Source organism: Fistularia commersonii, chromosome 25 (genome assembly GCF_037954325.1).
Source record: "Fistularia commersonii isolate RoL2024-O1a breed Wild chromosome 25, RoL_Fcom_v1.0, whole genome shotgun sequence".
Lineage (NCBI taxonomy): Eukaryota > Metazoa > Chordata > Actinopteri > Syngnathiformes > Fistulariidae > Fistularia > Fistularia commersonii.
The window spans coordinates 14,453,038-14,476,765 of record NC_141308.1 but is presented as its reverse complement, the minus strand read 5'-3'; the positions used below and the strand labels follow the sequence as shown (position 1 = coordinate 14,476,765).

Here is a 23,728-nt window from a genome sequence, read left to right as displayed (position 1 = left end):
GTGTGTATATGAGTTAATCTCAGTTGATGTTTCTCCTCCTTTGTTTACCAACGTCACTCTTTTCTTCAGGAGCTTTACGGGAACTTTACCTGCCTCACAGCGTGGGAACACACACACACACACACACACACACACACACACACCTGTGCTGCTGAAAGGTCTCCTGTTGCCGGTTTAATTTCAATAAAAGCCAAAGTCATTATTGGAATGAGTTTCATCAGTTCACACGACTCCAGTCCACCTGGAGACCCTGGAACACCTGGAGACCCTGGAATACCTGGAGACCCTGGAACACCTGGAGACCCTGGAACACCTGGAGACCCTGGAGCACCTGGAGAGCCCAGATCAGCTGGAGAACTGAGATCAGCTGGGGAGGCTGGGAGACCTGCAGGCCCTGGACAACCAGGAGACGAGGTGAGGACAGAGACTGCAGTGAAGAAACATCTGGATCCATGAGTGATTTATTGATGATGGATGGTATCTTCATGATAACATGACCCGTCACCACGCCGTCAGCGAACCGTTAGCTGGCTAAAGCTGAACATCACATCGCCGCACACTTTCTTCTAACACCAGGTGTCTCTGAAGCTCACACCAGCCACAGGAACCCTGTGAGATCTTTCCCAACCAGCGGTTTCTCTTCTTCTGTGGACTGAGGTTGATGGCCTCCAGAGCTCTGTCGGGTGAAAGCTGCGTTTGAGGTGGCAGGAGTCCAGGAGGGAGGTGGAGGTCCAGGTGGGAGGTGGAGGTCCAGGTGGGACGTGAAGGTCCAGGTGGGAGGTGGAGGTCCAGGAGGGAGGTGGAGGTCCAGATGGGAGGTGGAGGTCCAGGAGGGAGGTGGAGGTCCAGGAGGGAGGTGGAGGTCCAGGTGGGAGGTGGAGGTTCAGGTGGGACGTGAAGGTCCAGGTGGGAGGTGGAGGTCCAGGAGGGAGGTGGAGGTTCAGGTGGGAGGTGGAGGTCCAGGAGGGAGGTGGAGGTTCAGGTGGGAGGTGGAGGTTCAGGTGGGAGGTGGAGGTCCAGGAGGGAGGTGGAGGTCCAGGTGGGAGGTGGAGGTTCAGGTGGGAGGTGGAGGTCCAGGAGGGAGGTGGAGGTCCAGATGGGAGGTGGAGGTCCAGGGACTGGAGTAGATACGGACAGGAACCGGCGGCTTCACGGCTTCTTCTCCTCCTGGCTCTGCTCCCTCCTCTTCTTCAGCTCCTCCAGGCCCAGCAGGACCTGCTCGGCGGCCTCCTGGTCTCCGACCCCCCGGGCCAGACTCAGGGCCTCCTGGTAGAGCCGGGCCGAGTCGTCCGGACGTCCTGGTGGACCAGAGAGACGGGAGATGACGTCCGAGAACGTCCCGCCGGGCGAGCCGGTCTCCTCGGGTCTGACCTGCGTGCATCAGGAGGCCGGCCATGTTGCCGAGCAGCACGTGGAGGTCCGGGTGTCCCTCGAGGCGTCCCACCTCCACCGCCCGCTCCATCAGCGCCAGGGCGTCGCCGTGGAGACCCTGAAGGTCCAGGACGGTGGCCAGGTCGCTCATCAGCACCAGCGTCTGGGGGGGAGAGGTCGGGCGTGAGATCCGGTTCCTCCCCGCCCCCCCTGAGGAACCTACCTGAGGGTGGGCCTCCCCCTGCTCCTGCAGGCAGATCTCCAGGGCCGCCCTGTAGTCCTGCTCGGCCCGGGCCAGCCGGCGGCCCGAGGCCCGGTACCGAGCCCTGGAGTCCAGACACAGGCCCAGCAGCAGACGGCTCTCCTTCCTCGCAGCCTCCTCCTCCTCTGAGGAAACATCAACCGTCACGCGTCTCCTAGCAACTACTGACCTCACGCCGCCGCGTCTCGGCGTCACGTGACATCACGTGACATCATTTCCTGTCAGAAGAGGCCACGGGACATCGTTTGACGCCGTGTGTTGTCAAATGACATCATGTGATTTCATGTCCAATGATGTCATGTGTGGTCATGTGACATCATGTCAGATGACGTGGCGCGACATCATTTGACGTGTCATAGGATAGTGTCCAATGACATCACATGACATCATGTGATGTCTCCTATCGGCTTGTGACGTCGTGTGTTGTCAAATGACATCATGTGATGTCACGTCTCCCCATTCTGGGTCAAATGACATCTTGTGTCATTTGATGTGATTTCATGTCCAATGATGTCATGTGTGGTCATGTGACATCATGTCTCATGACGTGGCGTGACATCATTTGGCGCTACGTGTCATACTATAGTGTCCAATGACATCACATGACATTGTGTGATATCCCCTATCGGCTTGTGACGTCGTGCCGTCACGTCTCGCCACTTCATGTCAGACACGTCATGTGCGGTCACGTCTTCACGTGTCAGATGACATCATCGGTGGTCGTCGGCTGTCACGTGACGTCCTGTGTGATCATGTGATCAGGTATGGCGTGCGTCCAACCTGTCCGTTGATCTGCTGGGACCTCATCCATCTGCTGCAGCTTCGCCTCCAGGGACTCCGTGCAGAAGCTGAAGCCATGCTCTGCAAGCTCCGCCCTCCACACACACACACACACACACACACACACACACACACACACGCACACACACACACACACACACACACACACACACACACACACGCACACACACACACACACATTTCCATTGTGATGTGTTTGGTTTGAATAATTTGAAAACTAAGTTTTAGATTCTTAGTTGTTCTGAGTCTTGGAGGGCATCCAGAGGTCAGAGGTCAGAGGTCACCCCCCCCCCGTACTTGTTCTGCTCAGCGTAGATGGTGGCGAGCTTCAGGGAGATTTCGACGATGCTGTTGTCGTCCTGGAAACGGACAGGAAGTGAGCGTGAGGCGGTTGGACAGCGGCGGCTGAAGACCCCCGCTCACCTGCGGCGTCCCCCCCGCCAGCAGGAAGCTCATCGCCGCCTTGAAGAGCTTCTCGGCCTGAGGAGGAGAAGGAGGAGAAGGTCCACCGCAGGAAACATCAAGGCTGTGCGAGGCTGTGATTGGTGGATACTCACGCTGTCCAACTGCCCCTGGACGTACGCCAGGTTGGCCATCTGAGGAGACACGGCCGGTGAGGTCAGGGGTCAGAGGTCAAAGGTCAGGGGTCAGGGGTCAAGGGTACCTGGCTGTAGGTGTAGATGATGGCCTGGTTGTTGCGGGTGTGGTGAGCCAGAGCCGCAGCCTGATGCAGGAACGCCGCCGCCGCCTGCAGCTGCCCGCGGTGGATGCTGAGCTGCGGACACGGCGAGGAGGTGGGCGGCCCGACCTTCAGCGCCTGGCCGGCGCCGCCCCGAGGCCCGACCTACCTTGGCCTTCTTCAGCAGCAGGATCATCTCGTCCTCCTTCCTCTGGGCCTCGTCTCGCCGCTCGCCGTCGGAGCTCCCGAACAGGGAGAAGGCTGGCGGTCGAAGCAGAGGCGGTTCTCCGCTTCAGCCTCCGTCCAGAATCATCTAAACATCTAAACCCCTGCAGATCTCGCGCTGCTGCAGGAAACACCTGGAGGCTGAGCTGCTTCATGCTTGACAACCATCGGGTGGCGAACATATGCATGCATGCACGCGTACATGCACGTTGTTTCTTTTTTTCAACCAGAGTTGACGTTGACGGGGAGCTGGAAACTCTTATTTCCTATTCTTATGGTTTTAATTCCTCTTCCTTCAGCCGAATCTTCAACTCTTTGTACTTGAGACCTTAAAACACTTTATAGCCTTGACTTTGACACTTGATAGTTTTATTTGTATTTCTTATTCTCCCTTTTTTTTACTGTTTATACAATTTCCTACCATTATTTATCATTGTTATGTTTTACTTGAAACTCACAATGACACAATTTCCTTCAAGATAAATAAAGTTCTTATTCTCCTTCTTCTTCTCCTTAGGTCTTCTCCCTTCAGGGTCTCCACAGTGAATCCACCTTCTCCATCTCACCCTGGTCTCTGGATCCTCCTCTCTCACACCAACTACCTTCATATCCTCTCTCACTCCATCCATACACCTTCTCTCTGGTCTTCCTCTGGACCTCCAATATATAGACTCTCCCTCCTCCATCCATGACCCAACCATCTCTGACCTTCTCTCCAAAACATCTACCATGTATCGTCCCTCTGATGGACTCATTCCTGATCCTCTCCATCCGGGTTGCTCCCAAAGAGAACCTCCTCATCATCTTCTTCTCTGCCTCCTATCTTCTGGTCACCGGAACAGTTTCCAGAACGCGCCGTCTCTGCTTCCACTAAATGAGCAGATTTCTAAACGGAGTTTGGCGCGACAGTAAACGCGGCGTCATTCCGGACGGGACGCGTGTGAGCGCGTGTGAGCGGGTCACCTGCTTCTGCCTGGACTTTGGAGGTGAAGGACCGGGGAACCGGCGGCTCCCCGGCGGCCCCCCGGCCCGGTTCCCCGGTTCCCCCGGCGGCCCCCCGGTGTGAGGAATCCTTAAATCTACACTTTTCTAAACGGTGTTTGGTGCGCGGGGACTCACCCGCCCATGCGGCCGCCCACGCGCCCCCGCTCCTCCAGGCGCGTGCCCACGCAGGTTCCGGTTCGTGCGGCCGTCTTCCCGCCTCGGGCCGTGACGTCACAAGGTCGACCGCACGGCGTCTGTCCACCGGAATCGCCTCGGTTACGTGACGTCATACAGACACTCGGCCGTCCGGTGTGACGTCAGCAGACTCACCTGAAAACCCGCCGCCCCGCTCGCGCGCTGAGAATCGTCCGAAGAATCGTTCGATGGCGCGCGCACGCCATCGCCGCCATCTTTGCTGTTTACACCGGAACCGGAAGCTTCAAAGTAAAAGGCGCCGGAAGTCCCGCAGGAGCCCAGGGGACACGAGCGGCGCAGGCGCCCGCCTGTTCTGACGTCACCTCCTGTGAGTTCCTCAGAGTGGAACTCGTTTACCTTTCTTTCATTTTATTTCACTTTAGACTGAAAAGCTTCCCCTGCAGTCTGAAACAAACGGCTGAGTGCTAAGCTACGCTAGCGAGCATGAAGCAGCACCGCCTCCACCGGCTGTGACCTCTGACCTCTGACCTCCACACTCTTCTCTTCTGCCCTGGTAAAGACACACACACACACACACACCTGTAGATTTTAATGAACAGTTGGTATTTATCCATGTTTGGGGTCAAAGGTCAGGCCCCCAGTGCCCCCACGACCACAAAGAGAAAGTTTTCTTCTCAGTAAAACAAGAACTAGATTTATTTCACTTCTTTCTGCTGAAGTCAGTTGGAGGTCAGACAGAAGGTCAGAGGTGACCTCTGACCTTCTGTCTGTCCAGCTGAAGATCTTCCTCATGAAATCAAGCATAAATTATATAACTTAGGTGTCAGCTGGGGGGAGGTGACCAGGAGATGCTGAGAACCTGGACGTGTGGACATCAGACCCGTGGTCCATCAGGTGGTGCTGCGTCTCCTCTCCGGGCTGGAGGTCCCAGAAGGAGGAGGACGTGGAGAGAGGGTTCGAGGTGTTCAAACCAGCGGACGCGGAATCAGAGGCCGCCCTGCGTGAAGGTCCACCTCGGAGAGGCTCCTGGAAGCAGGAGACCCCCAGGAGACCCACGGCTGCCTGACCAGACCTGGTCTGAAGCCCCGCCCCCTCCTGGAGGAGACGGCGGCAACCGTGGTCGGTGTGGTCTTCACGCAGAGTCTTCTTCTGGTCTGACTGACGGGGGTTCAGGCTCCAGAGGTGGGCCGGCCCCGAAGAACCAGGGGCCTCCTGGCTCTGCCCACCTCTGGAGCCTGTTCAGGACCGAACGCCCTGGAAGACTCGGGCTGAAGGTGGACCATCCACCATCCAGCCAACAACCGGAACCTGGGAGCCGGATTCACGGGTCCTAGATTTAGAGGCTCGTCTCGAGTCGAACCGAGCAGAACCTCCACATCCTCGGGGAACGTAGGAGAACCCGCGGCGTCAGAAGCTGTTCCGCACGACCTCCTTCCGTTCTCAAGTGTGGGGGAAACATCTGGGTGGTTCTTCCAGATGTTGGAAGAGTGGCTCCATCGGGACCTTCAGGGCAGGTTGGCTACCATGGTGACACTGGGGAGGGTGAGCTTGTAGGAGGTGAGGCTTTAAGAGACGACCACGTCCCCGTTTCCGGAGAACTTTGCGTCGAGAAGAACCCTTCTCTACCTTTAAGAGCATGCAGTTGTATTGCTGGAAGCCGCCAAGGTGAAAGCGGTGTCCTCCTGGAGCAGAGACCTTCTGGCTCCGGGGTCGGGGTTCCACTGTCCCTTAGCGTCGCCGCTAGCTCAGGTCCAAAGTGATGGCCAAGGAACCCGGACGGCGGAGCCTCCCGGAGAAGGTCCTCGCTCCAGCTTCCGGACGGACGTCCGTCCGGTCCTCGAGCGGCGGAGCGAGAAGTGAGGTGATGAGGGTGGAGGGCCGATCCGTCGGGCGGAGCAGCTTTTGGTCGGAGGAGCCGCGGACGCTCCGGACCGCTCACTCTGCCGGGCGGTGGTCGCTGAACCTCTTCAGGTGGTAGCGCAGGACGCCTTTGGTTTTGAAGGTCTTTCCGCAGCTGCAGATGTGCGGCCGCTCGCCGGTGTGGTTGAGCTGGTGGATCCTCAGCAGCGAGCTGGTGAAGAAGAACTCGCCGCAGGTGAAGCAGTAGTGGCTCTTCTCGCCCGTGTGCTTGGACCTCTGGTGGCTCAGCAGGGACCCCGAGGTGATGAAGCTCTGGCCGCACTCCTGGCAGGCGAAGGGCCGCTCGCCGGTGTGGATCCTCTCGTGGGCCCTCCAGGAGTTGTGGTAGGAGAAGGACTTCTCGCAGTAGGAGCACTGGTAGAGCTTCTCCTTGGTGTGGCTCAGCCGGTGCACCTTCAGGTAGTGGGCGATGGTGAAGCTCTTGCCGCAGTCCTGGCAGGTGAAGGGCTTCTCCCCCTTGTGGAACAGCGTGATGTGGGACCTCAGGTGGGACGACTGGGTGAACCTCTTGCCGCAGGTGGTGCAGAGGAAGGGCCGCTCGCCCGTGTGCGTCACCATGTGCGACTTGAGGTGCGGCGACTGCGTGAACCTCTTGCCGCACTCGGTGCACTTGTAGGGCTTGAGTCCCGTGTGCGTGCGGTTGTGCAGCTTCAGGCCCTGCAGGCTGGAGAAGCACTTGCCGCACTCGGAGCAGCGGTAGTCCCGCAGGTCCTCGTGGGTCCTCTGGTGGCAGCGCAGGCCGCTCAGCAGCTTGAAGCCCTTCCCGCAGTCGGGGCACTTGTGCGGCTTGCGGTCCGAGTGGGTCACCTGGTGGACCTTCAGGCTCTGGGCGTTGGCGAACATCTTCTTGCACTTGGGGCACGGCAGCGTCGGCTGCTTCTTGTGGGACCGGCGGTGGCAGTTGAAGCCCTGGTAGGACACGAACATCTTGTCGCAGACCTTGCAGCGGTAGCACTTCTCGCCCTCGTGCGCCGCCAGGTGCTCGGTGAGCTCCTCGTGGTCGCCGAAACCGTCCCCGCAGAACCAGCACTTCACCGGCTTGGTCCCCGAGTGCGTGCGGTTGTGCGTCTTCCAGTCCCGCCGCAGGGCGAAGGTCTTGTCGCAGTGGGCGCAGCGGTAGGGCTCCTCGCGGTCGTGGATCTGCTGGTGGATGACCAGGCTCAGCAGGGTCGGGTAGAACTTTCCGCACTGCCAGCAGCGGTTGGGATCCTGGCCGTCGTGGGTCCTCCGGTGAGCCTGGAGGTGCGACAGCTTGTAGAAGCCCTTGGTGCACTCGGAGCAGTACACCATCTTCCTGCCGCTGTTGGTGGCCTGGAAGGGTCTCTCCGGCTCGTAGGAGAGCTCCGAGCCGTCGTCCGGAGGACGGGGAGCGACGGGAAGCGGCTCGGCGAGGGCCGACCCCGCTTCGGCCTCGCCGTCGCTCCGCGGCTCCTTACCGAGGACCAGGGACTCCTGGCCGTCCAGCCAGTCCCTGCAGTCGGTCAGCGTGACGGACAGCCTCTTCAGGACCGGGTACGCCTGGATCTCCACCTCGCCCTCGGGCTCCGTCTTGACCCGCACGTCGCCCGCATCCTGGCAACGACACGGCCGGAGGTCAGAGCGCAGAAGAACGAGCCGGAAGACTCGGCAAAGATATTCAAGCGCGATAAACTTCGCTCCGACGCGTCACGGCTTCGCCGGCCCGGTTTCTTCAACCCTGACGTCTAACACGGTACTGGTAAAGTGCCGGGAGTGTTTGTGCCACTGTCCTGCACGCTACTAGTACTTTACCAGCGGTACCAGCAGAGTACTAGTAAAGTACTTGTACTAGTACTAGCTCAGTACGCGCAGGCTCGTTGGCGCCGCGGGGCGGCGGGGCCCGGTACCGCACGGCCGACCTGCAGTCTTGCCTCTCGGCCGCCGGGGCGCCAGAGCGGCCCGTCAAGTACTCGAGTACTGCTGTCCGTTCCCAGGAGTACTGCAGTAATCCCCGGGGAGTACTGCAGTACTCTCTGAGGATTACTGCCGGGCCGCCCGGACCATCTGACCCGTCACAGGAAAGGAGCGAGCTCTGCGGTTCCGGACGGTCCGGTTCGATCCCCGTCACTCGAACCTCGATCGGTTTCCGATCACCTGTATCGATCTCCGCCACTAATCGGTGAGCAGCCGCTCGACGACATCGATGATCGTCGGAGCACCGAGCGGCGGAAACCGTTTGTACCGTCGGTAAGGGGGGTCCGCGGGCCTCCGGTACCGGCCGAGCCCGCCCCTTGCCGCGGGCGGACGCTGTCTGCTGACGGCCGGAGCCGCCGCGGTCCCGGTTCGGTTCCGTGGGTCGGGGTCGGAACGGCGTCCTCCCGGTATCCCGAGCCGCGCCGCTTACCGGAGGCGGGGGCTCATCGTTCGGCGCTGTGTTCGGAGCGGCTGCTTGCTAGCACGGTTAGCTTAGCCGCTAGAAGCCCCGCTCCGCCGCGGAGCCCGGCTCGGTTCTGACCTGGAAGGCCGGTTCGGGGTCCATCGGGCCGGGCGGCTGCTGTCCGGTGACCGGGGAGCGGCGGCGGAACCCCGGAGCAGCGCTGCGTCTCTGGAGCCGCTCGGCCGCCTGCAGGTGAGCCGCGGCACTTCCGGGTCAGAGTTCAGCTGCCCGCCGGAGGGGGGGGGGGAGGAACCGGGGCTGTACGGAGGGGATGCAACACACACACACACACACACACACGGGTCAGGCCTGATCATAGAACCCTCTGGGAGGGGCTTCCAGTGAACCTAAAGGGTCGCTCTGGTTCTCTCACACACACACACACACACACACACACACATACACACACACACACACAAGGATCTGCAGACAGTCACAGTGGTGGCAGGGAGTCAGTGTTTATTTGGGGGGCATCTTCATCCGCTCAGACCGGGTTTAGCGCCTCCTGCCGGACACCTCCTGCAGGCAGACATGCACACCTGTGATTGGACGACAGGCCGTCACGTGGTAGCAGCAGCTGTGAGACAGACCCAGGTGTGTGTGTGTGTGTGTTTGTGTGTGTGGACTCATGGCCACCGGGTGGCAGCAGTGAGGCCCACCTGCAGGAAGCCATCTTGTCTTAAACCTCCTTCAAACACAATAAATCAATGCCCCATGTGACCTGCTGGGATCAGATAGTGCTTCGGTGGTCTTTGTCAAGGCTCCCCTCTGAGAACACTCTGCCGGGGGGGGGCTACAATTCGGCCTTTTGTTTACATCATCTCCCAGCAGATGCCGTCGCCTCACCCGCTTCTCCACGATGGCCTGACGAGCGACTTACCTCCATGGCGGCGGCAGCGGCGAGGACTTCATGGTGACGGTTCTGCAGACTCCAAGCAGTGGATTCTGCAGGGAAGCAGTCAGAGAGCGGGGTGAACCAGGGGTCGGTGGACCTCCGCCCGGATCAGATCACGCTTCGGTCCGGTCTCGTCAGGCCCCCCCCTCGTGAACAGCCTGCTGTGGGGCGAGGGCTTCGGACGGCCTTTTGTGTCATCACTTCCAGGCAGGAACCAGGAGAAGAAACAACAGATGGGGGAGGGGGGTTACCTGTCAGCCTCCGTTCTGGTCCTTCCCCGGGGTCGGGCTCCACGCCATGTTTCACGTGCACCGTGCACTGTCCTGGAGGGTCCTTCAGCTGTGACCTGCGAAAAAATCCTGCCCTTTAAAAAATGAAGAAGATGAGAATAGGGCATTCTAAGGCTAGAGGAGTTGTCATAACTTTCATAAACAGCTTTCATTTGAATTTTTGATTGTTGACAAAATGTGGAACAATTCAACTTTAAAGAACAAACACATTTAACACCAACACTTACTTCTTCATTAGCTATAGTTTTTGGGAGGAAAAACAACAAGGAGCTCCTATAAATAACGTCAGTTAAATTTCAGAATCAAAGTCTGCCACCTTTTCATCGACTAGGTTAGTAAATAAGTTTAATAAGTCAGTTTTAGCTCCTCGGCTTTATGGGAGCTGAAGAAGAAAAATTTACAGTTCAGATTCTTTTCGAAGATGCGGTGTGTGTGTGTGTGTGTGTGGGGGGGGGGGTGCCCAGGGGGTCAAAGGTCAGCCGTTCAGGACCGGGCCACGTGGAAGATCCAGACCCTTCCAGAGAAATGTGAACACAACCCGAACCCGGTGCGGCCCAGTCGGTGTTCCGCGCATCTTCCGCCGGACCGACCGCTGAACCTACCGCTGACTCATCCGCCGGCTAGCTGCTAGCCGCTGGGCTAACTGCTAGCCCCGGAGCTATCCAGCTGGCCCTCGGTGGTTCCATTTGGACGTGCTGAGCCTCTCGTTTCCACGCCCGGCGCTCCGGACAGTCGCCGAACCCCGTTCCGGTTCGGTTCAGGTGGCTCCTGGACCGCGGCGAGCACCGAGCCTTTCCTGGAGCTCCGCGCCATGTTGGTTCAAAAGACTCGGTGACCAATGTGCGTTTGCAACTTCTTCGTCTGCGCTTTGCAGCAGCTGTGGGAGGCCTTGAGCGCCCCCTCTGGTCGGGGGTGGAACTGCACGCGAGATGAAACGAAAACAACTTTATTTATCCCGAAGGAAATTGTTGTGCCAGAGTTTCAAGCAAAAACATAACAATGATAGATAATAGTAGGAAGGAGGGAGAATAAAAAACACAATAAGATATAAATTGTCAAGGTTAAGGCTATCAAGTGTTTTAAGGTCTTAAGTACAAAGATTTGAGGATGCAGATGTGAGGAGCAGCTGGGCGAAACAGAGGGGCGAGGTGAAGTGTGAGGATCTGTTAAAAACTGAACTTTAAACACCTTGTTCTCCTGGTCACTGCTTTGCACCCAATTCCCTTTTCTTAGAAGCAAAACAAATTCGGCACCTTTGACATTGAAATGCTGCCTGATGTATAACAGACACCTTGGGGCCACGCCGTACTCTGCACGCTGTATGTGTCAGAGCCATCGTTGATTTTTGGTAACTCTTTAAAGAGCAACTATTATCTTACCTTCCAGAATGAATTCACTGATTTCTTGGAAAAATAACGAACACCGGGATAAGAGGTGCCGGGACCAGGCAGCTTTGCTGAAAGCTCCAAACCTGCAGAGCAGAGCTCTGTGTCTCGTGAGAGGCAGCTTTTTATTCTTCAACACATTTCTTTGCATAAACTGGAATCATCTCTGGCTCTCAGGGGAAAGACAAAGATCACACAACCAGATAAATAAACCATTTAATAGAATTTCTTTCTTCCAAAAGGTGAAATCAACACAAACAATGTTTGGTCTGGGCCGATCCAGTCTGTCTGATCGGGCCAGTAGGACCAAATCACAGTTGACCACTCGCGTCGGGTCGGGTCGGGTCCTGTCCGCGAAGCTCTTTCCATCCCGGTCCGGGCCGTCCGTCGGGTCGGGTCCGGTCTGGCAGAGCGGCGGGGTTCTGCCAGTCCTTGTCAGCGCGGTCTGTTCAGGTCAGTCGTTGCGGTCCGGCCCGCCGGAGGGTTCTGACAGCTGGACCCTCCAGAGCGAAGCAGAGAGTGAGAGAGGCACGATGATACCAACACAAACATGATCTAAAATTAAAATTAAAACTCAAGTCCTCCTATAATCTAGTCATCTCCATGGCAACAGGAACCAACCCCCCCAACCCCCTCGCCAGTTCAGTAGAGTCCCGAGTCCCAACATCCAATCGGATGTCGGCTAGCGACGGTAAACCCCGAAGGCCACCAGGCTGAGGAAGATGGTGACTCCGACCAGCGAGGCGGTGGCGGGCGCGGTGAAGAACTGGCGGTACTGGATCTGACAGTACCACAGCACCGACAGCATCAGGACCAACAGCGGCACCATGAGGCTGCCTACGTTCAGCGCCACCTGCACCTGGTCGGCGGGCCGCGGCCCCCCCGCCGCGGGCCGGCTGGCGTGCTGCGATATGTGACAGTGGAGGACACAGTTGTGCGGCAGGTTGAGGGAGGCCAGTGTCTGAGCGTCGTCCTGCAGCAGCTGCCCCTGGTAGATCAGGCGGACCTGCTGCTCCTGGCCCGCAAAGTAGGTCCTGTAGGGTCAGAGGTCAACCCGGTCAGACAAGGGGAAGGCGACGAGTCGACGCCAAAAACCAAAACGTCTCCCTGAACCAACTCGTAGAAAGAAGTCAGTGAGTTCGGTCCCGGGAACGTTTGAAAATGGGCGGAGGAATCGGGGCAGTTCTTACCGTTTGATGTAGCCGATGGTGTCCTGCGGTCTGACCTGCGCCGTCCTCTCCGTGTCGTTGAGAAACTTGAGTCGGAGCACCATGTTCCTCTCGCCCCCCCCTCTGTTCCTCACGTCGCCGTCGCCTCCCTCCTCACCCCCCCCGACGCCTTCGTCCTTCTCGCCCCGAGAGGAGGAGGCGGGCGAGCCGGCCTCCGTCGAGCACCGCTGGCCGCCATCGACGGAGGATCCCGAGGGGGCGGAGGAGTCGCCGGCCGAGGTCAGAGCGAACGAGGAAGCGGCGGGCGTGTCCCTCTGGGAGGGGGCGGGGTCCGCGGCGGGAGGAAACAGGTGCTCGGGCGGCTCCGGCGTTCGGGTGGAGATCCACGCCAGCAGCAGGACCATCAGCACCAGCAGCGAGCCAAACAGCAGCGTGACCTCGTCGCCCACGCCCTCGATCAGCGCCATCGCCTCGGCCGCCCGCTCAGCCAATCACAGGGGAGGCACCTGCGCACAGGGGGCGGGGCTCGTCAACTGGGTCACAACAGAAACTGGCCTCCGTTCATGACCATATTATTTACAATAACCGCTGCAGCCTGCTGGCTCTGCTCGCTCATCTGGTAAGATTCACAGGATTAATGTGTGAAACCTCCGATGTTTTGTTTGAAATGTCCCTCCTCTCAACTTAAACAAGCCTCTTGTCAGCAGCTCAGAGGACCAGGAATATACTCCACACTAATCTCACGCATTCGAGTGTGTGTGTGTGTGTTGACATCCGACAACAGCAGCAGCAGGACCTGGAGGTCCGCTGATGTCCCGGTGACGTCAGCACAGGAACGGCCCGTCCCGTCACCGGTCTGAGCCGACACAGGTCACCAAGCCCGTCTTCATCCTCCAGCCTTCTGTGGGGGTTTACATGAAGGTCCTGGTTTCTTGGTGGTGTTGGTGTGGACAACAAATACAATCTAATTTCTTATTCCTATTTAGACCTTGACAGCGAGACAACCATGTATTAGCTGTTCGGGGGGGGTCAAAGGTCATCTACAGGTTCCGGGGTAAGAAGCTGCTCCACCTCCACAGGAGGTTCAACAGGAAGCAGAAGAACTTTTCAAAACAAAAGACTGAAGCCCAGGAGATGTTCTGAGCTGGTTGACCTGCTGGACCGGACCTTTACCCCGTATCCATTGAAGCTTCTACCTAACGCTGATTGATTGCTGTTATTAGTTTGTCTTTGGGGATACTAAAGTAATACTTTTCATACTATTGGAATAAGGTGAACGCCGAGGAAGTGAAATGGTCGGGAGTCTGAAAGGACAAACAAACCCCGCAGATCGATATACCGATTAATCGATCAGCCTCAGGCTTTGTGGCCGTTACTCCCAACTTTTCTTTCTGGACATTTGAGTTGACGGCGACGAAAAGCCACGACTTTCCGAACCGATATGTTCACCGGGGGCGGACTCAGGCCGGCCGGCTGACGTGACAGCGGGTCAGCCGCACCGGTAACCCGAGCTAAACACACCTGTCCGGGGCGGGTTGGCCCGGGTTGACGCACTGGCTATGTGCTAGCTTACCGCGGCTAGCATCAGGACCGACAGCAACCGAGCGGAGCTCCTCAGCTAGCAGCTAGCCGTTAGCAGCTAACAGCCGGGCCGGAAGTGGTCCAGGCTACACTCTAACGGGCCGCGGCTCGTCTCCCGGGATGGCGAAACCGCCTTTTTGCGGCCCTGGGGAAAACGCAAGAAGCCGGAGCAACTCACTGTTCAGCTTGTGAACGTCATGGCGGGGTTTAGCACGAAGGCTAACCAAGCTAATCCGCTGCTTCTGCGTCCGGCGCGACACTTCCTGCTTCTTCCCGTCTTCTTCTTCGGCGGGTCAGCGCGCGTCACGTGACCGTGACGCAATCAGGAAACCGGTGCTTCCAAACATATCGGTGTTTATGTGTCCAAATCTCCCTCTTTCACTCCAGGGAGGAAATGTTTTACAGAAAACTTATTCCCTGGACGTCAAAACAAAAATAATATTTGAAATAAATTTGATAAGGAGATAGTTTGCCACGCTGCAAACTATGTATCTGACTCTACCCATACCCCCCAAGGCAAAAGAGACCCACTTTTAAATGATAATTGACATCTACTCATCTAAGGAATTATTGAGGGGACGCTTTAATATTGACGATAATATTTGTACCTTTTGTGAGGACAACATTGAAACCACAGACCATAGATTTTTCTCATGCAAAGAAGTACAGGGCTTTTGGGCTACAACTCAAAAATGGGTTAAAGACAACTTTCCATTGTCACCAGTTTCCTTCTCAAGAGATGACATAACATTTGGTTTACTTTTAAGCAACATGAGAGATGAACTCTGTTTCAATGTTATTTCAGGCCTGGCCAAGTTTTTTATTCTCGAAAACAGAATGCAAAAGTGTTCCCCCAATTTTAAGTTCTTGATAAACGATTTTGAATTATATAGAAAATCCTTAAAACTAATGGAAAAATCCAAAAACCAAAAAATATACAGTTTGATGTCTGAGATTTCTTGTGAACCACCAAGTTAAATATATGTTATAGTCCCCTTGCAAGTTTTTTTTTGTTTGTTTTTCAATCTATTTATTTTCAATTTTATTTATGTATCTATTTATTTTATTATTTTCTTTTACTTTCTTTTTTGTCTAGCATTAAACATTCCTCACAAACCTTTAACACTGTTAACTTCTGATTACATACAGAACGAATGTCCTTATGTCCTTTGCTCACTCATCCCCGGTTGTTTCATTGACATTCGAATCAACCTTGCCATGTTTATTTGTACATATGTATATTTGTTTATACTGTTTATGTTCAATAAAAAAAAAAGTTTATCTGACCAAATACATGGCTAACTATTGAACAAAAAGCATGGAAAATACCCGCTTTGTTATCCCTTTCAATACGGATTTACCTTGAGTCTGTTATCTTATTATCTGCAGTGAAAGCGAGAGCAGGACATCTCGGTGGAGGTGCGACAGGGACAGGGGACATACAAGATGTGTGATTGAGAGGGACTGAGGAATGGCGCATGTCAGATGCTCTGGAAAGAAAGTCACGCTGAGACTGTTTGGACACGGACAGAGGAGGGATGGTGGGGATCTGGGTAGAGGGATCCTACGTTTGGAAGATGTCTCGAGGAAGAGGAGAGGGGGTTTATGGGTGGAGGGAAAGCGGACTTGAAAATTGGTTGGAGAAAAGAGGGTCAGATGGAGGCCGGCGATTCCCTGTGGAGACCACTGAAAGTAGCAGCTCAAAGGACAAGCTCTTGACCATCAATGTCCTCCGCTAAACAAGATGTGTTGTTGTGGTAAAAACAAGGACCAAGGACGATGGAGATCACCATGAAGGATGAGTGGAGGTCATTTTGTCTCACAAAGTTTGTTCCGCAGACTTTCTGGTGGGATCCTGCGGGGGACCTTCTCGTGTGTCCCGCGGTGCGGTGACGTGCATCCCGGGTCCACGGAGGTTCGTCACGCAGCAGCTCCTCCGGCAGGAGCGCATCTGATCAGCAGAACATCCTCGCCAGCAGGGGGCGGTAGTGAGGCGCAGCCCGCACACACTCACTCACACACACACACGGTTTTTGATGACAGCGTTTATTTCCAAAAGGAATTTTGATCAAAATCACACCCAAAGTACTCTTTCACATTCACGCACGCGCATTTGGGCGCACGCGCACAAGCGTCAGTGCGACCCCCCCCCCCCCTCCGCACGCGCGCGCAGGTGTATCGATAATGTGCGCGATGATCGATCTGCGGCTGCGATCCGGAGCCGCCGGTGCGGGCGGGGGCCGCCGGGCCGCCGGTCCGCCGGGCCCCGCCGGGACCCACTGGCCCGGTAGGAGCCGCAGCGGGCGGCGCGTCCTCCGGACGGGATGCCCCGCGGATGCGGCCGCTCCCCAGCAGGATGCGGGTTCGTCCGCTCCGGACCGACGACGAACAGCGTGACACTTGACGAGCCGGCCCCGGGAACCGAGAACCGGGAGCCGGCGGGGGCCTGCCGCGGGGACCGGCCGAAGAGGAGCCGCCGCCGCGGCCTTCGACGGATCCCCGGCCCGGGACCTCCTTGTCTCCGCGACCGGAGCAGGGGAGCCGCCGGCGGGCGGCGGGCGAAGGAGCCGCCTCGGTCCGTGGACGCGGAGGGGAATGTGCGTGTTTGTGGAGCGGCGCCGGCGTCCCTCCTCGCGGGCGGGTCCGGCCGCTGCCTCCCCGGGCTCTGGTTTCACCCTCCGCCTTTGTCCCGGCCGGTCCCCGGAGTTCCTCCCCCTGCGGCGCGGGGCGGAGTTTCATACCGGACTAGACGCTCCTTTTGTCGGATCCGTTGGCAGCGGACTCCCCGGGGTTTTCGGCGCTCACATCCCCCCTTCGGAAGGCGGCCGGAGCTCCGGAGCAACGCGGCCGAGCGCGGGAACGAGCGGCGCGTCAGCCCGCCGCGGAAGGTGAGTGCACGGCGGCCTTCGCGGCGCCTTTCCGCGCCTTTCTGCTCGCCTTTCCCCCGCCGCTCAGCCCGCTCATGGCGGCTCCGGCTCCGGCTCCGGGCCGCGGCCCGCCGCTCCGCGGCCTCCCCGCCCAAGTTAGCCTGCTCCGGGCAGCGGATCGGGCGCAGGGCGGCGCGGCGCTCCGAGGCCCGGCCTCCAGCCGAGCAGCTCCCGCCGGCCGAGCCACCATTTTAGCCGCTCTGCTCGCTTAGCTCCACCGGCCGCGGAGCGACTCCGGATCGGGCGGGAACCCGGGAGCAGCCCGGAGGACGAGCGGGAACCCGCGGGGGGTCCGGGGAATCGGTGTCGCAGTTCGTTAATGACAAAAAAAAAAGGAAAAAAGAAAAAAAAAACGATCGTCGTCCCGCGGCGCGTCGGCGGAAGCGACGTGGAGACTCCTGCCGGAGGACGGCCGCCATTACCGGGCAGAGGCGGCCGCTCTCTCCCGGCCCCGGCCCCCCGGTACGCGGATTACCGAGGAGGGGGGCGGCTGCCCGTCCGGTGGTCACGTGGCACCGGTTTCCGCCCGTAAACCCGAGCCGCCGCCGGGGCTCCCCGGACCGGCTGAGACTCCCCTGGGAGCCCCGGCGGGCCCGGGGAGCCGAGGGAGGACCGGACCGGGGGGCCGCCGGCGGCTCCGGCTCCGACGCGGGCTGAGCGACGCTCGGCTCCGGTTGGCGGCTCCTCCTCCGGCGCGGAGCCTCTGGCGGTGTGACGTCACGGGACGCTGGTTTCCGGCGGAAGGAGAACAAACGGCCGCGAATCAGGCGCCGCGTTGTCACCCCGCTGATTGACAGCCGCGCGGATCCGGTTGTGACGTCACGGCTACGACCCAACACGTCAGAAAAGCGATAGACTATCGATTATTGGTCCATCCTTATCAGCCCAGTTGATCTTCAGAGCCGCAGTTTGCTACTCGGACCTCCACGCGGGAGAATGGGGCCTGCAAACTCTATGGACTCTAACCGGATGTGTGTGTGTGTGTGTGTGTGTGTGTGTGTGTGTGTGTGTGTGTGTGTGTGTGTGTGTGTGTGTGTGTGTGTGTGTTTGTGTGTGTGTGCAGGCTCCATCAGCAGCTGCAGGATGAACGGGAACAGCAGCATCTCTGCAACTCAGAGTGGCAGGATCAAGATGGAAACAGGTGACACACACACACACACACACACACACACACACACACACACACAGTGCCCTGAACATTCCAAGATAGCACCCACCTGTGGATGGGATGGCAGATGGACATAATCAATAGGTCTCTGTCATGAGAACATCTGCAGGTGATGGTTAATAATATACAATATATAATATGTATGTGTGTGTGCGTGTGTGTTTAGATGAGTGGAGGAAGGAGGACTGCCTGACCCTGTTGGAACGGATCCGGAACCTTCTGCCGGATGGCGACGCCATGAAGTACAAGACCACGGAGTCCCACTTCGACTGGGACAAGGTCTGCTTCGGGAGCTTCACCGGGGAGATGTGCCGCCTCAAGTGGCAGAAGGTGTCGTCGGAGGTGCGTGGAGGTGTCTGTGGGGGGGTGGGGGGGTGGGGGGTCCCGAGGGCTACATCCGTGGTGAATACTTCGTTTGCTTCCAGGTGAGGAAGTACAGAACCATGACGGAGCTCATCGTGGACGCCATCGAGTTTGTGAAGAACCCATACAAAGGCAAGAAGCTGAAGGTGAGCCGGCCCGGCACCACTGGGTTAGCACGTTAGCGTTCGGCTCATAGCGTGCTAGCAGGTCACTGTGCCGCTCACCGCTACCTGTGGAGTCTGAAGCCGCTTCCTGTTAGCCTGGTTGCTTCTTTTAGCAGGTGGAGCTACTTCAAGACTCCAATTAGCTTAGCATAGACATGGAAAGGATTCACATTTAGAGCTATGAGCCGATAGCCCGTTAGCCCCAGTCGCCTGCTACCATCTGTCTGTTTGCACCAGAGAAACATCTCTAGCACAGTTAGCATTTGTTAGCACGTTAACAGGAGACCGCGGATAGCTACGAACACAAAACTCTAGACGGACAACGTTGACCTTTGACCCTGTCTCTCACAGACTCACCCGGACTTCCCCAAGAAGCCCCTGACGCCGTACTTCCGCTTCTTCATGGAGAAACGAGCCAAATACGCCAAGATCCACCCAGAGATGAGCAACCTGGACCTCACCAAGATCCTGTCCAAGAAGTACAAGGAGCTTCCCGACAAGAAGAAGGTGAGCGGCGACGGTGATTTCAGGTCCGGTTCCCGGTCTGGTTCCAGGTCCGGTTCCTGGTCCGGTTCCTAACCGGGGCCTCTGTTTCCACGCAGCAAAAGTACATCACAGAGTTCCAGTGTGAGAAGGAAGAATTTGAGAAGAACATGGCCCGCTTCAAGTAAGTGTCCCTCTCAGAAACCAACACCATGCTGGTTAGCTGTTAGCATAGCATCATGTCAAGAGCAGCATCTGGAGGGTCTCCTGCCTCGGTGTGAACCTGAAGCTGGTTCTCCTCAGGACGGACCATCCAGAGCTCATCGAGGAGAGGAAGAAGTCAGACCTGCCGGAAAAACCCAAAACTCCTCAGCAGCTGTGGTATAACCATGAGAAGAAGACCTACATGAAGGTTCACCCCGAGGTACACACACACACACACACACACACACACACACCAACATTTCAGGTTCTGCTGTCGTCTGGAATGGGTCACCAAGGAGAGGTCCTGGTCCTGAGATGTTCAGACCTTCAGACAGGTGGTCTGACCTGCACCTGGTTGGAGCTTCTTGATGACCTCAGCGGGGCTGCGGCAGTCACTGCTGCAACGGTTGGGTGTAAAGGTCAGCAGGTCTGCTGCTGGTCCACATCCTGGGACGCCTGACCAGAACCTTGCGGACACCTGAACGACCTTCCACGTCCACCTTAGTATTCACCCGTAATGAAGATGAAGATGATGATGGAGGTCCTGTTTGCTCCAGGTCAGCCAAAAGGAGCTGAAGGAGGCTCTGAGGAGACAGTGGTCCCAGCTGTCCGACAAGAGGAGGCTCAAGTGGATCAGCAAAGCCCTGGAGCTTCAGAAAGACTACGAGGTACCAGAGCAGGACCGGGCCGAAGCGGACGGCTCCCGAACCTCCTGGCCTGACCTTCTGTGTGTGTGTGTGTGTGTGTGTGTGTGTGTGTGTGTGTGTCCAGGACAGCATGCGGGCGTACCACGTGGCCCACCCCGACGTCAGCTCAGACGACCACGTCCGCTCCGTCCTCACCAAGGCCGAGAGACAACTGAAGGACAAGTTTGACGGTCGGCCCACCAAGCCTCCGCCGTGAGTCTCCACGTGCACGTCTCCTCTCCTTCCAGGACGTGGGCGTTAGACGTCCACCCGACCTCCGGCCTCACGGCCCCGCGTTTGTCCCCAGGAACGGCTACTCGCTGTACTGCGCCGAGCTGATGGTCAACATGAAGGACGTCCCGAGCACCGAGCGGATGGTTCTGTGCAGCAAGCAGTGGAAGATGATGACGCAGAAGGAGAAGGACATGTTCCAGAAGCGCTGCGAGCAGGTGGGTGCGGAGGAGCGGCGGCGCCGCCGAGCCGCCGGCTTCCCGTCGCTAATCGACGTCTCCCCGCCTCTGTGTCCGCTCAGAAAAAGAAGCAGTACGACATCGACCTGCAGAGGTTCCTCGAGGTACGTCCAGATCTTCCCGAGAGCGTCGGATAGATGCGGCTCGGGCCGCGAGGTCAAAGGTCAGAGAAGAGGATGTGTAAAAGATGGCTGTTGCGTTCCAGAGCCTCCCGGAGGAGGAGCGTGACCGCGTCCTGACGGAGGAGAAGCTGGGCGGGGCCAGGGCGCCGGGGGGCGTGGCCTCCAGCCCTCACAGGGCCAAGTCTCCGCCCACCAAGGTCCTGACCTCTCCGTGTGGGAGTGAAGCTCGGCGTGGGTCGCCGCGGGACGCCAGCTCACCGCCGTCTCTGTCGCGACAGGAGCGCAGCCAGGAGGCGGAGCCAGAGCTGTGGGCGCCGGCGGGGGGAGCCAAGGACAGGAGGGACTCCAAGAAGACGGGCAAGCTTCCTGAGACGCCCAAGACGGCGGAGGAGATGTGGCAGCACAGCGTGATCGGGGACTACCTGGCTAAATACAGAGTGAGCCGACGCTAACTAACGTGGTGGCGCTGAGATGCTAATAGCGCAGTGCGGGTGCTAAGGGTATAGCGACATTAGCATCAGGGCAAGACGGCGGCACCTTAGCCGCCGTCTTGCCCTGATGCTAATATCGCGAGACGACGCTAATCCCACAGCGCAGCTAATGCTACGCGTGCGCGGTGTAAGCTCCGGAATGCTACGTCTGAATGCTAACGTGTGTCCTGTCACCTGCCGACCAGAGCGACCGCAGGAAGGCACAGGGGGCCATGGAGGCGGCCTGGAAGTCCATGGAGAAGAAAGAGAAGATTCCCTGGATCAAGAAGGCCGCTGAGGACCAAAAGCGATACGAGGTTGGAAGGCAGCGGCGGCGGCAGCGGCGGCAGCGGCTCAGCTGCTGCGGTCGGCCCGCTGAGGTGTTGACGTTGTCCTTCCTGTGTCCTGCAGAGGGAGCTGGTGGAGATGAGGGCCCCTCCGCAGCCCACCGCCGGCCAGAAGAAGCCCAAGTTTGACGGGGAACCAAAGAAACCACCAGTGTGAGTCTCAGGTACGAAGGTGGTCCTGATCACACGGGGAGCTGAAGGTGAAGACCCTCCTCCGGACTCTCGTCCAATAGGAGCGGCTACCAGATGTTCTCCCAGGAGCTGCTGACCAACGGGGAGCTGAACCACTTCAGCCTGAAGGAGCGGATGGTGGAAATCGGCAAACGGTGGCACAAACTGACGCAGACGCAGAAGGACAAGTACAAGAAGCTGGTGGAGGAGCAGCAGGTGGAGTACAAGGCCGAGCTGGAGGCCTGGGTCAAGGTGCGTTACACACACACACACACACACACACACACACACACACACACACACACACACACAGCGGGGCGGGCTGATGGGTTGTCCAGGTGGCGTGAGAAGGTGATGTGATGTGATGTCAGTTTGGTCGATTCAAGGTTCCCCTGCCGGTCGAGCCGTTGCGTGGAGATGCTGAGGTCTCCGATGGTCTCCTGACGCCTCCTGTGCTTTGTGTTCAGTCTTTGTCTCCTCAGGACCGAGCCGCCTACAAGGAGTTCTCCTCCTCGGTGAGTCTGCGGCTCCTCGTCCATCGGGCTCTGCTTACCAGTTAGCTAATGCGCGGTGGATGCTGACATTAGCGTCACGCTAACTCAGCTGGCAACATGATAGTAGGGGAGAATCCAGTGTAAGCTAACTGCCGGAGAGAAGCTAAAGGTTGCACGTCCTGGCACGTGTCGCAAGAACCTTTTCGAAAAGCATCTAACCGTCCGTCCCGCTTTTATTATCCATTTCAGCCGGCAGGATAGCCCACGGCTTGGCTAGCTTGAAGCTAACAGGCCGGTTTAACTCGCACCGTATACCAGTTAGCGTTAGCACGAACCCGGCTGATTTTCTTCTGTCCTTCCAGAAGCGTCGCAGCACCTCGAAGGTCCGCAGCAGCCCGGGAGCTAAGGTCCGGGTGACGGCGAAGGGCAAGGCGGCGAGCTCCAGAGCCGCCGCGCCGGGGGTCGCCGTCAACAAGAGGGCGATGGCGTACCGGGCCAAGGTAACAGGGGGGCGGCGAGCGGCGTGAAGGATCGCCGTGTCCTTCACGGTGCGGCGGTGAAACTGTGACCTCCCACCCGCAGCAGGACATGTCCGACTCGGACGAGGAGAAGAGCGAGACGACGGACTCCGACGACGACGAGGAAACGTCCGGCAGCAGCGGCAGCGAAGACGACGAGGTGACGCCTCCCGAAGCCGCCCGTCCATCGTCGCTCTCCGGAATCAGCTGATGTGATGTCACTCTGTCTCCGGTCTGACCCTCAGAACGACGACGACGAAGACGAAGACGAGGACGACGAGGACGAAGACGAGGACGACGAGGACCAGTCGTCCTCGGAGGAATCCAGCGACTCGGACTCGGACTAGCTCCGCCCCCCCTCCCCGTCGGAGAGGAGAGGCCGTGCGGGCCACGCCTCCACGCATTCTGGCTGACCAATGAGACGTGGCCACGCTGCGCGGTGGAGCCGGCTCGCCCCCCCCACCTCCCCTCCGAAGGGGGCGGGGCTCGAGGGAGCGTTTTGTTACCTTTTTTTTTTTTTAAAGGAGTGTTTCCAGGTTTTTATGAGACGGACGTTTCGGATGGGCGGAGCCTGCAGGCGTGGGGGCGGAGCCTGAGGAGTGTTGTTTGTTACAGCTGCGGAGCTGCCAGTCGGCCGCCTGCCTGAGAATATTAACAATAAATGCACTTTTTTCTCACGTCGACTCCTTTCCTCGCGACACCGTGGCGACGTCGCCCTCCAGCAGGCACGCGATAACGATTGGTGATCAGTACGATTGATTACGGGTTTGATCCCGATCGACGGGGAGGTGATGTTCGGTGACATCGATCAGAGACTTTGCCTTTGGATTAGAAAACATGGACCTGCCGTGTCTCCTGCCCAGGTTCCCCGCAGGTTCTCCATCTTCATTCCCGCTCCGTTCACTGAACACACTAAATCTTCTACGGGTGTGAAAGTTGTATGATTGACAGCTGAGCTGTCCAGCTAAGCCCCGCCCCTGGCAGGTCATTGGCTGAGGATGATGGACGCTCCAGGTGAAGAGAGTCTT

At 58.0% G+C, this 23,728-nt stretch overlaps 4 protein-coding genes and 1 non-coding gene across 6 annotated transcripts; 1 reads left to right on the top strand and 4 right to left on the bottom strand.

Annotated features, from left to right (window-relative positions):
- Window positions 1–445: 445 nt before the first annotated feature.
- Window positions 446–4,780, bottom strand: ttc19 (tetratricopeptide repeat domain 19). Its single transcript, XM_086172897.1, has 11 exons — window positions 4,653–4,780; window positions 4,458–4,576; window positions 3,283–3,374; window positions 3,099–3,209; window positions 2,992–3,030; window positions 2,858–2,914; window positions 2,732–2,793; window positions 2,414–2,508; window positions 1,595–1,758; window positions 1,372–1,534; window positions 446–1,298 (listed from the first exon to the last, which is right to left on the bottom strand). Exons 1-11 carry the CDS (start codon window positions 4,730–4,732, stop codon window positions 1,150–1,152), a joined length of 1,131 nt encoding a protein of 376 aa, XP_086029023.1. The 5' UTR covers window positions 4,733–4,780; the 3' UTR covers window positions 446–1,149.
- A 272-nt stretch (window positions 4,781–5,052) lies between these two features.
- On the bottom strand, window positions 5,053–9,279 carry LOC147219479 (uncharacterized). Its single transcript, XM_086172358.1, has 2 exons — window positions 8,872–9,279; window positions 5,053–7,970 (listed from the first exon to the last, which is right to left on the bottom strand). The coding sequence occupies exons 1-2, from the start codon at window positions 8,893–8,895 to the stop codon at window positions 6,414–6,416; spliced, it is 1,581 nt and encodes a 526-aa protein (XP_086028484.1). The 5' UTR covers window positions 8,896–9,279; the 3' UTR covers window positions 5,053–6,413.
- Window positions 9,280–9,516: 237 nt separating this feature from the next.
- LOC147219478 (small nucleolar RNA SNORD89) lies at window positions 9,517–9,622 on the bottom strand. Its single transcript, XR_015108756.1, has one exon. It is a non-coding gene; the product is annotated as a small nucleolar RNA SNORD89 (small nucleolar RNA).
- A 1,944-nt stretch (window positions 9,623–11,566) lies between these two features.
- On the bottom strand, window positions 11,567–14,426 carry tmub1 (transmembrane and ubiquitin-like domain containing 1). The gene is made up of 3 exons (XM_086172279.1): window positions 14,292–14,426; window positions 12,554–13,038; window positions 11,567–12,397 (listed from the first exon to the last, which is right to left on the bottom strand). Exons 2-3 carry the CDS (start codon window positions 12,997–12,999, stop codon window positions 12,046–12,048), a joined length of 798 nt encoding a protein of 265 aa, XP_086028405.1. The 5' UTR covers window positions 13,000–13,038; window positions 14,292–14,426; the 3' UTR covers window positions 11,567–12,045.
- Window positions 14,427–15,767: 1,341 nt separating this feature from the next.
- Window positions 15,768–23,375, top strand: ubtfl (upstream binding transcription factor, like). Of its 2 annotated transcripts, XM_086172278.1 has the most exons (20): window positions 15,768–17,001; window positions 18,104–18,181; window positions 18,375–18,550; window positions 18,634–18,717; window positions 19,087–19,242; window positions 19,338–19,402; window positions 19,522–19,642; window positions 19,980–20,090; window positions 20,194–20,321; window positions 20,416–20,557; window positions 20,641–20,682; window positions 20,784–20,897; window positions 20,979–21,137; window positions 21,377–21,487; window positions 21,582–21,670; window positions 21,751–21,940; window positions 22,156–22,203; window positions 22,545–22,682; window positions 22,765–22,860; window positions 22,946–23,375. In XM_086172278.1, the coding sequence occupies exons 2-20, from the start codon at window positions 18,124–18,126 to the stop codon at window positions 23,045–23,047; spliced, it is 2,130 nt and encodes a 709-aa protein (XP_086028404.1). In that variant the 5' UTR covers window positions 15,768–17,001; window positions 18,104–18,123; the 3' UTR covers window positions 23,048–23,375. The 2 variants fall into 2 exon arrangements, with proteins under 2 accessions (XP_086028404.1, XP_086028403.1); XM_086172277.1 differs by having other exon boundaries at window positions 20,784–21,137.
- The last annotated feature ends 353 nt before the right edge of the window (window positions 23,376–23,728 follow it).

Bases quoted from the DNA above. Each gene is read 5' to 3' on its own strand.
- tmub1 (XM_086172279.1), bottom strand. From the start codon at position 12,999: ATGGCGCTGATCGAGGGCGTGGGCGACGAGGTCACGCTGCTGTTTGGC. The intron at 12,398-12,553 runs GTAAGAACTGCC...CTGACCCTACAG, and splicing joins ACCATCGGCTACATCAAACG to GACCTACTTTGCGGGCCAGG.
- ubtfl (XM_086172277.1), top strand. From the start codon at position 18,124: ATGAACGGGAACAGCAGCATCTCTGCAACTCAGAGTGGCAGGATCAAG. The intron at 20,091-20,193 runs GTACCAGAGCAG...GTGTGTGTCCAG, and splicing joins AGCTTCAGAAAGACTACGAG to GACAGCATGCGGGCGTACCA. The intron at 21,941-22,155 runs GTGCGTTACACA...CTTTGTGTTCAG, and splicing joins AGCTGGAGGCCTGGGTCAAG to TCTTTGTCTCCTCAGGACCG.
- LOC147219479 (XM_086172358.1), bottom strand. From the start codon at position 8,895: ATGGACCCCGAACCGGCCTTCCAG. The intron at 7,971-8,871 runs GTCAGAACCGAG...TGTCGTTGCCAG, and splicing joins ACCCCGAACCGGCCTTCCAG to GATGCGGGCGACGTGCGGGT.
- ttc19 (XM_086172897.1), bottom strand. From the start codon at position 4,732: ATGGCGGCGATGGCGTGCGCGCGCCATCGAACGATTCTTCGGACGATT. The intron at 3,375-4,457 runs GTGAGTCCCCGC...TTCGACCGCCAG, and splicing joins GTGGGCGGCCGCATGGGCGG to CCTTCTCCCTGTTCGGGAGC. The intron at 2,509-2,731 runs GTACGGGGGGGG...GTGTGTGTGGAG, and splicing joins ATCTACGCTGAGCAGAACAA to GGCGGAGCTTGCAGAGCATG.